This window comes from Callospermophilus lateralis, chromosome 2 (assembly GCF_048772815.1).
Source record: "Callospermophilus lateralis isolate mCalLat2 chromosome 2, mCalLat2.hap1, whole genome shotgun sequence".
NCBI classification, from domain to species: domain Eukaryota; kingdom Metazoa; phylum Chordata; class Mammalia; order Rodentia; family Sciuridae; genus Callospermophilus; species Callospermophilus lateralis.
In genome coordinates this window covers 98,196,966-98,212,545 of record NC_135306.1, presented here as the reverse complement: position 1 = coordinate 98,212,545, position 15,580 = coordinate 98,196,966, and the positions used below count along the sequence as shown (strand labels likewise).

The 15,580-nt window shown below is 40.4% G+C and overlaps 1 protein-coding gene across 1 annotated transcript in view; it reads left to right on the top strand.

Annotated features, from left to right (window-relative positions):
• The first annotated feature begins 12,926 nt into the window (after positions 1–12,926).
• Positions 12,927–15,580, top strand: part of Barx2 (BARX homeobox 2) — a 71,798-nt gene continuing 69,144 nt past the window's right edge. The window contains exon 1 of the mRNA XM_076843562.2: positions 12,927–13,478. Coding sequence (XP_076699677.1) covers positions 13,292–13,478 — 187 coding nt within the window. The 5' untranslated portion in view covers positions 12,927–13,291. The remainder of the gene's footprint in view (positions 13,479–15,580) is intronic.

The window sequence follows — 15,580 nt, the reverse complement described above, 5'->3', positions numbered from 1 at the left end:
AGTCTCCCCAGTTGCTGGGATTACAGGTGTGTGCCACTCTGCCTGGCTCTTGTCTCATTAAAGATTTTATTGTTGTTGTTATTAAATTGTGGGCATTCTTTATATTCTGGATATTAAATGAAGTCACTCCTTGAGTTTAATTTCTTTATATTCTGACATTAAAATAGCCCTGAGTCTCGTGTATTCTTTTATTTATTTATTTATTTTCTGGTACTAGGAATTGAACCCAGAGGCACTTAACCACCAAGTCACATCCCCAGCTTTTTAATTTTTTTTTTTTTTTTGAGACAGGCTCATTGATTTGCTTAGAGCTTAAGCTGAGGCTGATCTCAAACTTGTGATCCTCCCGCCTTAGCCTTATGAGCCACTGTGACTGGTTATTCAATTTTCTCAACACTACTTTTATCCCTTCTTTCTCTTCATCTCTATTACTTAATAAAACTGCTGCAGCTCACTCAGATGAATGTAGAATCTTCTTACCTGGTTTCCCTGTCTCATTCTGCTTTCCTCTACTCCATATACCACAAACATCACGTCCAGACTTTTAGAAGCACATGGCTGATTATGTCACTCTCCTGCTACAAATCCTACAACACTTCTATTTCCAGAATAAAGAATAGTTTAAAAGATGCTTTTTGATCTGGCCTGTCTTCCTTCTATTTCTCCCTCTTGACATTCTTCTCTCCAAAACTATGCTTCAGCCACACTTGACTACTGCAGATTCCACCAAACACTTTCACTTGTTTTTAGCTTTTGGGTGTTTCTTTTGTCTATTGTCTACTTCAAGTTTCTTTACCCCTCACTAACTTAGAGTCTCCTTTAGATCTAAGCTCAGTTCACAGTTGTTTCTGAAACCCTTCCCTGATCCCTTTCAAGACTGTACTAACTCCCAGAGCATCGTCTGGGGGGAAGTTTGCTTGTCTCCACTATAGGTCTGCAACTCTGAGGAAAGAGAATATGTACTGTTCACCACCGTATTTCTTTGGGCCAGCACAGCTCCTGGGACAAACCAGATGCTCAATAAATATTTGGATAAATGATTTATTTAATTTTTATACTGTTATCTCCAACACAGTATTATATCACATGGCTACAGTTAAGAAAATGAAGTGCAATGCACAGGAAAAAAAAAAGAGGTTATTGTTCCAGAGTGTGGTATTTAATACCCAGAAATAAAAGAATGTTCTGATCACAAATTCATTTATCTGATTGATTAGTGGGTCACTGGGAATGTAGCACTTGGGCCAGTGTCTTAATGACTGTCCATGGTTCTGTGGTAGTTTGTGGTTTTAGTTAGTCCCATGAATTGGAGTTTTGTTTTGAAAATTTTTAGGTGGAGAAGAGTGGCTGTTGCAGTCATGTACAAACTTGTTTTTCATACCCAGAAATACTGTTTGGAAAATATAAGAAAATAGATTTTTTTCCTATACTAGGGATATTTTCCTATAAAGTTACTGTCAGTGGCTTTATAATTTATGGGTCAGGACTTTCTGTCTATAGTTTGAAATTTTGAGTTTTTTTTTTTCTGTTTCTTTTTTTTTTTAAACATTCTTTCTGGGTTTTTTTTTTTAAAATATATTTTTAGTTGTCAATGGACCTTTATTTTACTTATTTATTTTTTATTTTGAGAGAGAGAGAAAGAGAGAGAGAGAGAGAGAGAGAGAGAGAGAGAGAGAGAGAATTTTTTATTATTTATTTTTTAGTTTTCGGCAGACACAACATCTTTGTATGTGGTGCTGAGCATCCATCTCAAGCCGCAGGCATGCCAGGAGAGTGCGCTACCGCTTGAGCCACATCCCCAGCCCTTCTTCCTATTTTTAATATTTACCTCTTATGTTTTTCTTTTTTTAGCCAGACTTTCCACTCCCTTTTCTCAAGAGGGTTTACAATCTAAGTTAAAGGAGACCAGGTGTATCTATAAATTCTGGGAAACATGAGTGCACAAATCCATAAAAGCTGGGTATGTTAAATCTGGTCTAGAGTAGACAAATGTATACTGGGGTTAATTAAATGTAATCAGTTGATCAATAGATATTTATCATCATGGACTAAATAGATCTCTGAGAGTTACTTAGGGAAGTCTAGTTGGTTATGGTTGAGGGCCACAAACCCAGGTTGGACTTATGCTGTGTTCTCTCTTATACCCTGACCTCTGGGCACAGTCCTGGGTCTTGCGGTTTTGTGTGTAGACTTTACTTGTATCACTGACTGTTTTCATATTATCTCCTATTATTTGAGATGGAGAATTCAAATCTTTGTTGGTGAGAATTATCAACACTAAAACTAGGATAAAGAATCAGTAAAGAGTCTTTTCTGTCACATCTAAAAAGTGTCCCTTGATCTACTTCACCGTTTTAGGGAAGAATCGCAACTAGTAATGCTTCTGACTCAGTGCTGAGGCCGAGGAGCCCCCGAATGTACTTTCTGAGAGTTTATGTTCTGGAACAGTAACTAGCAGCCACTCACCTCACAGAAGCCTGTCTCTTGACGTTCTTCTATCTTGCCAAGAGAGGGAGATGTGATTTCGCAGGAGAGGCGTCATGTTCTTTTTCTCCCAGTAGAGGGCAGTAACGGCCATGCCACGACCCTGACAATTTGCGGCTACCTTCAGATCCCGTCTAATTCCACGTACAGACAGGCTAGCAGCTAAATCTGCTAAAAAACTTTCGAAAACCCAGAGCAATATCGATGTCATTCTGCTTTCCGCATTCCTATCAACTCATTTTTTCCCCTCGTGAAATCAGTTAACTTTTAATAGATGATTGGGACTGTCTATATTTAGAAAATTACCTAGTACTCATAAGCTTCATAAGACATGAGATAGCTAAGTTTCTACTAGAAACCTAAATTTTGAGATTCATTATTTTAATATATTTTCATCAGTCTTAATGTTTAATTTATTTCAATGCTATCATATGCTTAGGATTTTAAAACTTTTAAATGAGGTGGATAGCACACAACAGAAACTCATAAAGATGGAATTCCATTTCTTTTGAAAACATATAACTGGGATCAGTGAGAAAACATTGTCCAGTAGAAGGTATGCTGAACTTGGACTTGAAAGATTTGAATTTGAAACTTGGCTCTGCAAATTTATCTGTGGGTGAATTATTTCAAGGAGAACATATTTTTCATTCAAGGAATGGCTTGAGGCACTCATGAAGTAATACAGGTAAAAACGTCTGTGAATGTGTTATGCAAATGTAAGATATTATTAAAGTACACTTTATATTTTCAGCCTTACATATTTTAAACTTAAATATTACAGTTTTTTTGGAGGAAATGATACATTTCAATATTAAAACAATACTTAAAACTTCAGAGAGGAGAAGTCAATCCCTCAAAATTCTATTCTTAAAAAATGGTCACTGTTAATATTTGAATATGCTTTAGGATATCTCTATATGCACATATATAGTGTGTGTATATAAACAATGTTTCAAAAATTAAATTGTATTATACATTCTATTATTTAAAGGATTCCCCCCCCATTCAGCATTGCAGTAGTAATAGTTAACATTTATTTACGTGTATGCCAGGCACAGTCTAAGCCATTTATGCATATATTCTTCTGTAATTGCACAATAGTTAGAAGGATATGTACTTTCATTGAAAAGACAAGGAAATTGTCTTTTCAGTGAAAGATTCAGAGATGTGAAACAACAAATTTTTATAGTTTTAAGGAATCTTAACTCCCATATTTATTTCTGATTACAGCCTTTCTCAGTTTTATTATCTCCTTGGTAATCTGATTGTTAATCAGAAGCAAAACCAAGAGGACTACTTGTTTAACATTTTTAGTGCTCATGCCCACAAATTCTGGGGGAAGAAACCCAAGAGCTGACAGTTTTTAAACATGTTCTTCTAAGAGGTTATATGCATTATCATATTTAAGAACCACAGCTTTGGTTTCAGTTCCCAGATTGGGGCTGCTGAATGAATTTTGAGTTTGAGACATAATGCCAAGCTGCCCTCCAGAAATGTCATAGCAGGTTACATTCCCACAAACAACATGTGATTCATTTTGACTCTTTTATGTGGGTCTCTTTGTGCTCCAAAATATTACCTTGTAAATGGCTTCTTAGTTTGTCATCGTGACAGTCACTTATTTGAAGGCTTTTAGCCTGTGTGGATGTGTGTGTGGGTGGGTGGGTGCATTCTAAAGAGTGCGTTCTTTTTTTATATTTGTTAATAATTTTGAGGATTTCAGGAGCTGATTGGCATGTCCTGTTTAATGATACACTCTTTTATCTTTTCAACACCTTCTTTCACGTTCTGCTCCCTTTCTGTTCTCCATACCATTGTCTTCAGGGCAGCAAACCCTGCTTTTGCAAAATCATACTGGATAAGTGAAAGGAAACTTCATACCGCACAGTGGCTGAGGGAATAGCTCAATGGTAGAGTGTGCTTAGTATGTATGAGTCCCTGGGTTCAGTTCTCAGCACACACACACACAAAAAAAAAAAAAAAAAAAAAAAAAAAAAACCAACAACCATAAAACATCAGAGCTGGGGTGCAGCTCAGTGATAGAGCATTTGCCTAACACATAAGAGGCACTGGGTTCCATCCTCAGTACTGCATACAAATAAGTAAATAAAATAAAGATGTTGTGTCCATCTATAACTAAAAAATAAAAAAAATCTTAAAAAGCAGCAATACAACATAATAAAACAACTCTTTGTAATTAGTCCTACAGAGGGAAAACAAATTCTAGCTCTGTCTATAAGAAATTAAATATGATCTACCCTTTACCGCCATATTTGGTCATCCTAGTTAATCCCATTCTTTGTTCATGGTCCTTCTACCTAATTCTCCACAAAATCTTTTTCCTACCAACTTCCAACCTGCCCTCATCAAAGCTAAAAATATTCCTTTTATATATGAATATTATTCCTTTACTGGACCCCAGATTTTCTCTTTAGCCTGGTTAAAAATTAGTAAAATTTCTGTTTTTTTGTTTTGTTTTTAATAAAGCAAGATTCTGCTCCTAGTGAGATTCTAAACAAAACTTTACTTTTTTTTTTTTAATCGTCTTCCTCCTACCTAGAAAACTGAGTTTCTTTTACTTTGTCCTGGAAACAAAGAATGGTTTTAATCTCCTAAAGAAGATAGAAAGTTTTTTTTTTTTTTGCTAGTTTATTAGCAACCTTTAACAATTAAGCTATAGACATTTAACAAGTTATACACAGACCTCAGTCTCAGAAATCATGTCCTCTGAAACATTCAATATGAAGATGAGTCACCCCAGACCTTCACATAAAGTTTATATTATTGTTATGACAATAATTGTTTCTAATTGTCTCTGGCTCTTTTTTAAACCTCAAAACTATGCACAGAGAACAAAGCCATAAAAATGAGACATGGGTAGCTTATTTGTACTTAATGTTGCTCCAAATTAGTATGGGAATTTTATCTTCTTCCTCTGGGTTTATTCAAGGGGAGGATGGTATTCTAGTGCAGATTTCTGAACCAAGAAATTTTAAAGAATGTTTAAGATTAGAGGATTTTTGAGTCCATGAGTTATTACATTAATGGGAAATAAAAGTGGGATAATACAATCAGAATTTTGGACTCCTGCATCTTTCCCTCCTGTTTTCTGAGTATTTGTTTCTCTTTTGGGCTCTAACTCTATGGTCCATAAAGATAATGATTTGAAATTCCAAGTAGTTATTGAAGATACCACGTAAGAAACTGAGGAAATCAAGTAACCATATTATTTTGATTTTATAGAGCAGGATTTTGTGCGCAGAGTGTCTGATAAAAAGCTGTGTATTCATCTGTTTTTGGCAATTTAAATCATGTATTGAATTTTTGTTAAAATGAGGGCACACATACACATAAATTACAGAGGGTTCCAGGGGAATAAGCACTATGTTCTGATTTCTAGTTCTGCTACTTTTATTTTTCAACATTTAGCAAACTCCAGTTTGGCTTAGTTCTGGCTTGGTCCCAAACTTTAGAACATAGAATTCAAATGAGCACAGAATTGTCTCAGAGACATGGATAAGTCATCTTCATACCCATTAAATTTTGGCCTAAAGATCTATCAGAATACTTCCCAAACATTAGATGATAAAAATCACAACCTCCTTCAGGAATTATGGACTGTATTCTGGTTTCAGAAGAGAACTCTTTCGAGCTATATCCACTTACTGTCTACTTGAAGAAAACAACTATTGTTCTGTCTATACAGATGAATAATTTGACTAATTTCCCCCCCCCCCCCACTTGGCAGAATCTTTTATTGAACTGATTGAAATGACCAGATGTTTTGGCAGCTTTTGTAGACATAATCTAAGAGACTCAATAATCGACTTAAGTAAACGTATCAGGATGTGGACTGGCAACGGAATTGGGGATTCTCTGTTCTGTGATGACTTAGAATTCCATTTAAAAAGGCAGGCTGCTTGCGTAATTGAAATGCATGGAGATTGGCACCATTTCATTCATTTACTTTAGTGGTTTACAGCCTATTTAGATATGTGTATCCCTATAACTTTTGAAAGTAATACAGGAAAACCCACAACATTAGAGGTCTATAAAAATTGTCCTTGAGGCTATCTGCTCAGAGTGAAGTAAATTATTTCTCTGCATTAAAAAATCCGCAGACAAAAAAAAAAAAAAAAAGAAGCATTAAGAGTTCAGTTGTCTCAGATTATCCCCAAAAGGCTATGTTAGCATTTTCTTTAGTTTTGGAGTATTTCACATGAAAGTATTTAATACCAGAATTTTCCACATTTTTTTGTTTTTTTTTCTATTTTGCTTTGAGTACATTTGCTGTGCTGTAATTTCCATTGATGATAAAAATATTCCTGATAAGTAGCTCACAGAGGTCAACTTTCTCTTAAAAGCTCATGTTTGTAAGAAATATTTCAAATTGTGAAGTATTTCTTGGAAAAGGAAATAGTCTGCATAGCCCAGGACAGAATAATGCTATAATTGTGAAACTTTTGTCTGGACAGTTTGCTCAGCTTTCTTTTTTTTTATTCCTCCTGTAGGATTAAGACTGTCTCTTGAATTTATCTGAATAACATTTTAAAATGCCTCTTTTCCCTTTTTCCCTCTCTTTGTTCAAAAGAAAAAGAAAGAAAAAGCAAAGCAAACAAACAACATAAAGGTATATAGGCTGGCCGCAGGTACACATGCATAGGCACACAGAGAGAAACACACATATAAACACAGGCAAACATGCAACATACAAGTGCACACACACACACACTCTGCACTTAGACTTAAATAGTTGATTAGCACCTGTGTCCAGGAGTTTGTATAAACTTCCTCTTTCTTAAAGACCTGGAGCAGAGACCATTGCATTCCCAGATTGGCATACTGCACCCAATGTTCTTAGTAAATATTGTTCTGTATTAACATAGTAACAATCATGCCAGCAGATTTCCTTAATCATCCAAAGCTCTCTGAGAGTGTTGCTTCCCTTTCATGTGTTTAGAAGGCTGACTGGCTCCACAAGTCTTTCCCTGTGTTGGCAGACACAGGAGCCTTCTTGTCCTTGATAACAACTGATGCTAAGGACCCACTGATTCCATGTTTGCTCTGAAATTCTGCCTCATGGGTTGCTAACTTGCCCTGCATTGGAGAAGACTACAGGGAATCTTAGTCAAGAACTGCTTGAGGCCGAGGAGAGAATAGAAATATTTTATGAGATGATTTGGATGAGATGTCATCCGTGGATGTAGGATTATGGCATTTTTATTTCCCTCCAGCAGATTAAAAAATGGGAGAACCATAAATGACCCAGTCTCTGTAAAGTGCTGGTCAGACTGATTGACACCTACAGATGTGCAGAGTCTGTGCCTGTAGGGCCAGATGTTATGTGGCACTTAAGGACCTTAGGTGGCTAGGGCCACTTTCTTTAGTTAACCATAGTCCTGCCTTCCTAGTCCTGCTCTCCCATTCTTAATCTTGGCTGGTTCCTGGGTTTTGAACATTGAGAAAATCCAGCCCCAAATACATGGAACAGCAGAGGCTGGGGCTGCTACTTTTTAAAGTGCAGTTTTTGTTTTGTGATGGTTTTTGATAGCAAATAGCTCATTTTATTGAAAATACAAAGATGATGGGGAGAGAATTTTTTAGCAAGGAGTAAAGAGAGTTGGCTCTCCTTACTCACAAGTTATGATTAGGGACCAGGGGAAATTACTCAGTGATTGGGTAGGGAAAACATAAGATTTGCCTGACTCCCAAAGTTCATTTCTCTTACCCCCAAACAGCCAGGACCTTATTCCATCACATGTTTCACACTGCTGCTTCTCTCTTTTTGAGGCATTATAGGGATATGAGATGGAAGGGAAACAAGTCAAAACCAGTGATGCTCCAGTATTTCCACACTATTATGATAAAGTTCAGACAGCTTGAATTCTAAATTCCCAGCTACATCAGTTGGGATAATTGAGGTGCAAAGGATATTGGCAGAAATATAGCTGTTTGATGTCAGCATAGCACAATTAAAAAAGAGAAATAATGTTCAAATTTTAATCTGTACAGCAAGCTTCTCAAAATTTGGCAACATCTGGATGATTTACTGAATTTCCCCAACTTTATATAAACATTCAGTGCTTTGTAGACACAGCCATTATCTTTTATTTTTCTCAATTTAAACTGGCTTTTGAGAAAGGATAGAAGGTGCTAGTCACTCCCAAGACCATTTGTCAAGTGGATTGCATTTGTGCCCTCTCTTAAAAAGATGCCTTCCAGTGTATGAGAGCAGTTTTTGTAAATTAATATCATCATTAAAAATAAGCTGGCCTCCTTGTACACCTCCTTTAACTTGTTATTCGAGGCTGCTGTGCCCGGCTGCAGACAGCAAGCAGTTTTGGTATGGCCCTGGGGCCCAGGGGAATATTAACTTACAAGCCTTTCCCTATTTTGCTTTTACATGTCTGAAACTATTTCAAAACTTGGTGGCTGAAATATAAGTTACTAAGTACACTTGATGAGAATGTAAGAAATGCTTTTCTCCCTTTCTTTCCTCTTTGGAGAAAAGATGGTTGGGAAAAGAATTACTGTACTTAAAAGACTTATGTCCTGGCTACTTCTGCCTATTTACATCAACACGTATCTCAAGATTTTAAAAGGATGGTAAAACTAAGAGTCAAGTTGAGTCCATCTAGGTTTATATCATATATGCAATTTAAAAGTCACCCTAGGATTTTTTAAAATCAGTTTGCTTTGGAGATATAGTAGAATAAACTTGACCAAATTATACTGTTATATTGTGTGCATGTATGAATACATAACAACGAATCTCACTGATGTAATTATAATGCATCAGTAAAAACAATTTTTTAATTAAATTTCAAGAGTTCTAGAAAAGTAAAGCTACTGGGTGTGAGGTGGGAAAGAAGTATTCTTTGGTTTTTAGTTGTTACAGCCTTTAGCTCTAACATTGCAAAGGTATTGGCTATGTTCCTGTCTCACTACTGGGGTTTGTCCTCAGGAATCAGGTACTAGACTGAATGGGGTGGGAGGGCTGATGACTTGCAGTCTTCTGGGAGTCCTGAAATTTTCTCCTCTCCATGCCTGCCTAAATGTCTCTCTGTGTGTTTCAGGAACACAGGGGCAGACACTGCCTGGGTACAGTCACAGGAGACTGGGAAGTGTCTGTGGGTCTCCAGCTGCTGGAAAGGGTTTGGGCCCCTTTGGCAGATGTTTGCTGTTCCAGCCACTTCATTAATGTTGGAAACAAAACCCTGGGCTATTCTGACCGCAGTTCTACTTTGTGATTGACAGTTGGGGTGTGCTTCCTCCCACAGAAGTGCTTTGCAGTCTGAGAGTGCAGAGAGGGAGGGAAAAGAGGGAAATGGGAGCAAAAAGGGAATTGGGCTAGATGCCATTGCTAAAAACCCAAAATTATAAAGGAAAGAGAAGGAGACACTCATTTAAAGAGAAGGACAAATTTAGTACAACTAATTAAGATTTGATGTCCCTTCAAACACATTATATAATTTAGTTTTCCCAGTTGTCATGCATTCATTTATTCATGACACATTTACTGAGAACCGACCATGTGCCAAGTGCTAGGTGGGTATATTGGTGATACAAGAGGAATAGTGCTGCATGGGGCTGTTGCCCCACCAGGAGTTCATTATTCAATGGGTGAAATAACCGTGCAAAAGATAAAACAGCTTTGGGGAGTAGGGGAAATCTTTACCATGATGGTAACACTTGAGATGAATCTTCAACTAGTTTTGGGGCAGAAGAGGCAGAATATGGGATGCAAAGGACATTCCAATGAAAGGAAACAATTTTTTTTTTATAAAGGCCAACCTGTGTAGTATTATGAGTATCATTTTAAAATTGAAAAAACAAACAAACAAACAAAAAACAAAACCATCCTGAGTTTCAGCTTACATTATGAACTAGGGAGAGCTGAAAGTTCCAGACTCCAAAATCTGGAATCTCTTCTCTAGTGACTCAAGGGAACTTTTGCCCACTGACCCCCTCTGAAATTTCTTGCCTCTATTGAGGAAAATAGAAAAGATGGAAAATCCAAGGAGCTGGTTGAAATGTTTTACTTCTTTAGTGCCTGTGGCTGAGTGACAAAGCTAAGGGATGGGGAAAACTGAGGAGAGGTCGGTCTGAGAGCGGAGCCTGGACCGAAGGCGATTTCCACCTTGCAGGACCGGTGGTCTCGGGCGCTGACCCCTGCTCTAGAGCTGCTAAAGCCTTCCGCATGGCAGCGCCACCATCAGGGGCACCCGCGGCAACTCCAGACCCGGTTTGGAGCGAGGGGAGGAGGAGAGGCAGAAGAGAAGGGAAGAAAGCAAGATAGAAAATGAAACAAGAGTGGACTATAGAAGGAGGAAGAGAAAGTTGAAAAGAGAAGCGAGAAATTGGACAGAGAGAAGGCCAAAAGTGCGGGAAATAACTGGGGAACGGAGAACTGGGAGCGGGAAAAGGAAGAGAGCTAGTGGCAGTGCAAGAAATGGTAAGAGCAGGAGAGAAGAAGTTGAGGGAAAGGATGATAGAGCAAACACAGGGCGAGGAAGACTGATCCACAGCGCTCCCTTCCGTGAGCACACTCAGGGGCCTTCAAAGCCTAAATGCATAAAGCTCAGCCCTTCGCCAAGCATCAAGTCGCGGTGCTTTTGCCCAGGTGGTGGGCCCTGAGAGCTCCCAGCGCGGCTCGCGGTCGCGTCTGTGGGTAGGGTCGCTCCGACACCATGCGCTCTCAGACCCTTCCAAACATTGTTTATTCGCAGTCGCCTACAGCTGTACCTTTTTCTAAAGGCAAATCAAACCCACCATCCAGGAATTCCCTCCGAGAGAGCGCTGCGCCCTTAGGATCCGGCCCGGCTCATTGCGCAACGGGTTCCAGCTCCACCTGCCACCAGGACAACACTTTGGCAGTGTTGCGGGACTGCCGGGCCGGGGCTGAGTAGGGAGCCGTCACTAGTCTTGAGCCCTGAGAGCCCACAGGCCGCAGGGTCCAACAACAAAAGAAGGGGGCGCGCATGGGCCCAGTGAGACGATCCCAGGGCTTCGAGTTTGGAGTTGCGCCGCCGCTGTGACACCTGGCGACAGTGCTCATGGGCCCTCAAGTTGACTCTGCTTAATGAAGGAGAATAATAAAAAACAATTTTAAATAGGAGGGGGAGGCACATACAAACACTTGGGGGAATGAAGTTCCTCAAATACGGATTGCGGACCATGTCTAATGCCAGAGTATGATTTGATCTATTAATATCTATTTTCTCTAAGTGCCTAATTATCAGTCCTTCAGACACGTTCCTTTCCTTGAGTCTAACCACCCTCTCAGATACGCGCGTTCACTTGCTTCCGCGACTACGCGGGTTCCAGGGCAAGCAGCTCCGCAGAGAGCCAACTCAGACTCACTTTCAGATTACAAGCGGCGAGGAAATCTCATCGGCCGGCCGTGGCTATAATTCTGTGTCCCTACCGTGCTTTTTCTTTCCAGCCGTGCGCATACCAAATTCCGAGATAAAACCGTGGAAACTATTGTGCCCCCGGGGGTTCTGTCAACAGCGGTGTGCGGGGCAGGCTACTGGAGACGTCCCGGGAGGCGGAGGCTCAGCTGGGGTCCCTAACTCAAGGATTATGATTGAAAACAAAAGTTTTTAACAGATATTAATTGGGGGCAGACTCGGAGATTAGAAGCCCAGAAGGAAGAAGGCAAATTACTCAATAAACAAATGTTTTTGAGGCTACCGGGACCCTATCATGTCGCGAGGGACCCGGGAATGAAAGCTGCGAAGACAGCAGGTTTTGACGCTAGAAGCCGGAATTGTGCTGATGGCTTGAAAGTCCGCCAGTACACTGGAATTGCTCTGTGCTCTTCTTTTCCAGCAAGGAAAACAGAATTTAAACATAAAAAAGGAATGAGCGCTTTTGTTATTATTTTTTTCCAGTTTATTACTGGGTTAACGGACTGAGCTATGGTCATTTGTGGTTTGTAATCGTGGTGGAACAGTCAAGTTTACAACCATGGCACAAACTCCCCGTGCTGCGAGAGCACGAGCTCGTTGGGGCTTCGGGGCTGCAAGAGGAGGGAAGGGAAGCCGTGGACTTGAAGAAACGGTCCACGCGGGGAAGGAGAAAGGCACAGTGGTCCTTGGCGGGAGCCTGCGCGGTGGCCTGTATACCCTGAGGACTCTCAGATTTCTAACAAGAGACCTGGATTGGGAGCCGGGCCTGCGGGTGCAGGATTGGCTCCTAAGTGCGCTCGGGGTACGCCGCCTGGAAAAGCAACCGGTGGAGGTCTTGGCCTTGGGATGGGTGGTGCGCACTGCCAGCAAAACGCGCATACACACGCGCGCGCACCCCCATACACACACCTGGAGCTTGTCCCGGGGTGGGGGGAGGGGAAGAGAGCCAAAGCGAGTGTCTTAAAATAGAGAGCCGGGCAGAGGAGCGCTAGACACCAAGAGGCGGGAGGACGCGACGAGAGCGGCTGGGCACTAGGCGCTCAGGTCAGCGCTCCGGTAGCACGGGCGGGCACCGGAGGGCAGGGGCGGGGGTGTGGGCCACCACCGCCCCTAGGCTCGCACTCCGCACCTGGCCCTGCAGGAAGTGCGCGCTGATTGACAGCTGCATTGTCCCAAAAAGGCTCGTCAAAGATGCTGATCTGCGGGTGGGTGTAGACGCGCAGCAGGCGCGCCCGTGCCCGCTCCCCTCCGCGCGCCTCCCGAGCCGCGCCGCCTCTCTGGCTGCGGAGGAGCGGGGCTGAGGCCCCCGCCCGCGCGCCAGCCCCCGCGTACCGAGACGGCCGGGCACTCGCAACCTCACTCAAGTCGGCGGGCGCTGGTCCCGGCTCACCATGCACTGCCACGCCGAACTAAGGGTGAGCTCGCCCGGCCAGCTCAAAGCAGCCAGGCGGCGCTACAAGACTTTCATGATCGACGAGATCCTCTCCAAGGAGACCTGCGACTACTTTGAGAAACTTTCCCTCTACTCCGTGTGCCCGTCTCTGGTGGTGCGACCCAAGCCCCTGCATTCCTGTACGGGTAAGACGCCCCTCTAGTGAATAAGTAGAGTTCGGTAGCTTTCGCACCAATATGGGTCGCTTCTGATTTCCCACGCGAGAGAGAGAGGAAGAGGCTCAGGGATTTTTTTTTTTTTTTTTTTTTTTTCTGCGCTCCTACAAGACTAGACTCTCCAGCGGTGGGCATTGCAAAGGCGTCTGCAACCTGACCCGGAAGGGCCAGGCAAGCTATTCATCGCACCATTGGAAATTAAGTAAAGGCAGGACTGCCAAGGTGCGGGACCTGCAGAGCCAGGTCTTCTGTTCGAAGTATGCTTCCTCCTTCCCCGCTGCTCTGTGGCTCCGAGTTGGAAAGTTCAAACCCTTGACCTGATTGAACGCCTACGTCATTGTTTCAGGAAGTGGAATTGTGGGTTTCAGCTTGAGTTTGGTGGCCTTACTTTTTACTTTTGAGTTATCTTGTCCAATCTCTACTGTCTCCCTTGAGAATTTTTAGAATTAAATCAATGTCCTGAGGGTCACAACAAAACCTGAATTCACTGCATTTCTCTTAAAATCATCTCCCTCCGGGAAAGTAGTATTGAAGCATTTTGCATTTGTGGCACAAGCTGAGGGGATCAATTGTTTGTCCAAGTGACTAAAACCAATCATAATAACAATAGAAACATTCTTCCAATCTGCTTTCCTCTTTCCACCAGAGCTAAGACCAGTAAGAAAGAGAAAAAGAACTTCATAAATATATTGAAAAAAAGTTACAGGTTTGTATAGAGAATAAATACAAAATTATTTTAAAATCTTTGAGTGCTTTATGAGAAGTTCCAAATTTTAAAGTGCTTTGACATTATTAGGATTTAGGCTATGGAAACATGAGTGTAGGAAAAAAGTTGAAGCAATTTATATCAAAGAAGTTATTGACTCTGCTTTCCATTAAAGGTAAACATTTAGTACTTTCAAATCAAAACAGCTTTTGAAGCTTGTTTGTTGTATGGTTGACTTGAAATAAATTAATTAAATTGTGCTTGCATTTAAAAATCGAAGTGATGAGTCAACAGCAGTTTTGAGAGAATATTTTGGAATATTCAGGCTGAAATCTGTTAGCACATAATGCTTGGAATCCCATATTTTCTCTTAAGTCTACAGATAGTCCCTATAAGACAATCAGTAAATCTATAATAAATATATATAAGTAAATCTTTTTAAAATCAAGTTGTTCCTACATGCATTTAGTTATAAAATGAATATTATATTCAGTTACACTGAAAGTACAATTTGTCTGCAAGGTAGGATGGGCCTGATATTCCACAATAAACCTTGTAATACCAAATTTTACAAACTAAGAAGTATTTGAAATAAGATAAAAATAAGGAATTTTAGTAATAAGATAGATATCCTTGATGTTATTTTTACATTTGTGGGTCTGCTATGTGTTGAGCCTTTAATGAATAGTTTGCACATATATTGATTTAAGAAATAGGCTAAATTTTGTTTTCAGAACAACCATTTGCTACAATAGCTCAAATCCTTTGAAGAAAAAGAGAGGTTTCATTTCAATCCCAAGTCTCGGTGCAACCAGTGCAATCATTGTGTATTAGAGATGTTTCTAGGGCAAAATATAACTTCTCCAAAGCACCTAGGCATGGCTTAGTACCAGCATAATTTTTAATGACTTTGCATTAATTTGAAGGCTTTTCCTGGAGTATAGGAGTCAAAAATTTGCATCATAGAAGAAAATATGCCAGTAAAAGAGCAATAAATAGGCTCAAAAAATAGTCATCCAGCCTGTGAAAGCTGAGTAAGTTTTATGATTTATTGAGCCTTGTGTGGGAAATAAAACAGAAAAATATAATGATTCATATGCAGTTCTGTGAGTGTTAAAAGTGAATTGACATATATCTCAAGCTAAATTTTTGCTCAGTTTTGTGCTTCTAGAAGTTCATTCATGGTTTGTGGCAGAAGGTGGATGTTGGCAATGATTTTCTTGCCCTGTTTTTCCAGTGCTTCCTTTCTTTAGATTGATCCTTTCAAAACGTTTCTTGATTTTGTTCTAGTTGAGACTTAAAATATAGAAACTAGGATTTGCGGGTGGAATTAAACTCATAAAAACTGGCTACAATAGTCCATACT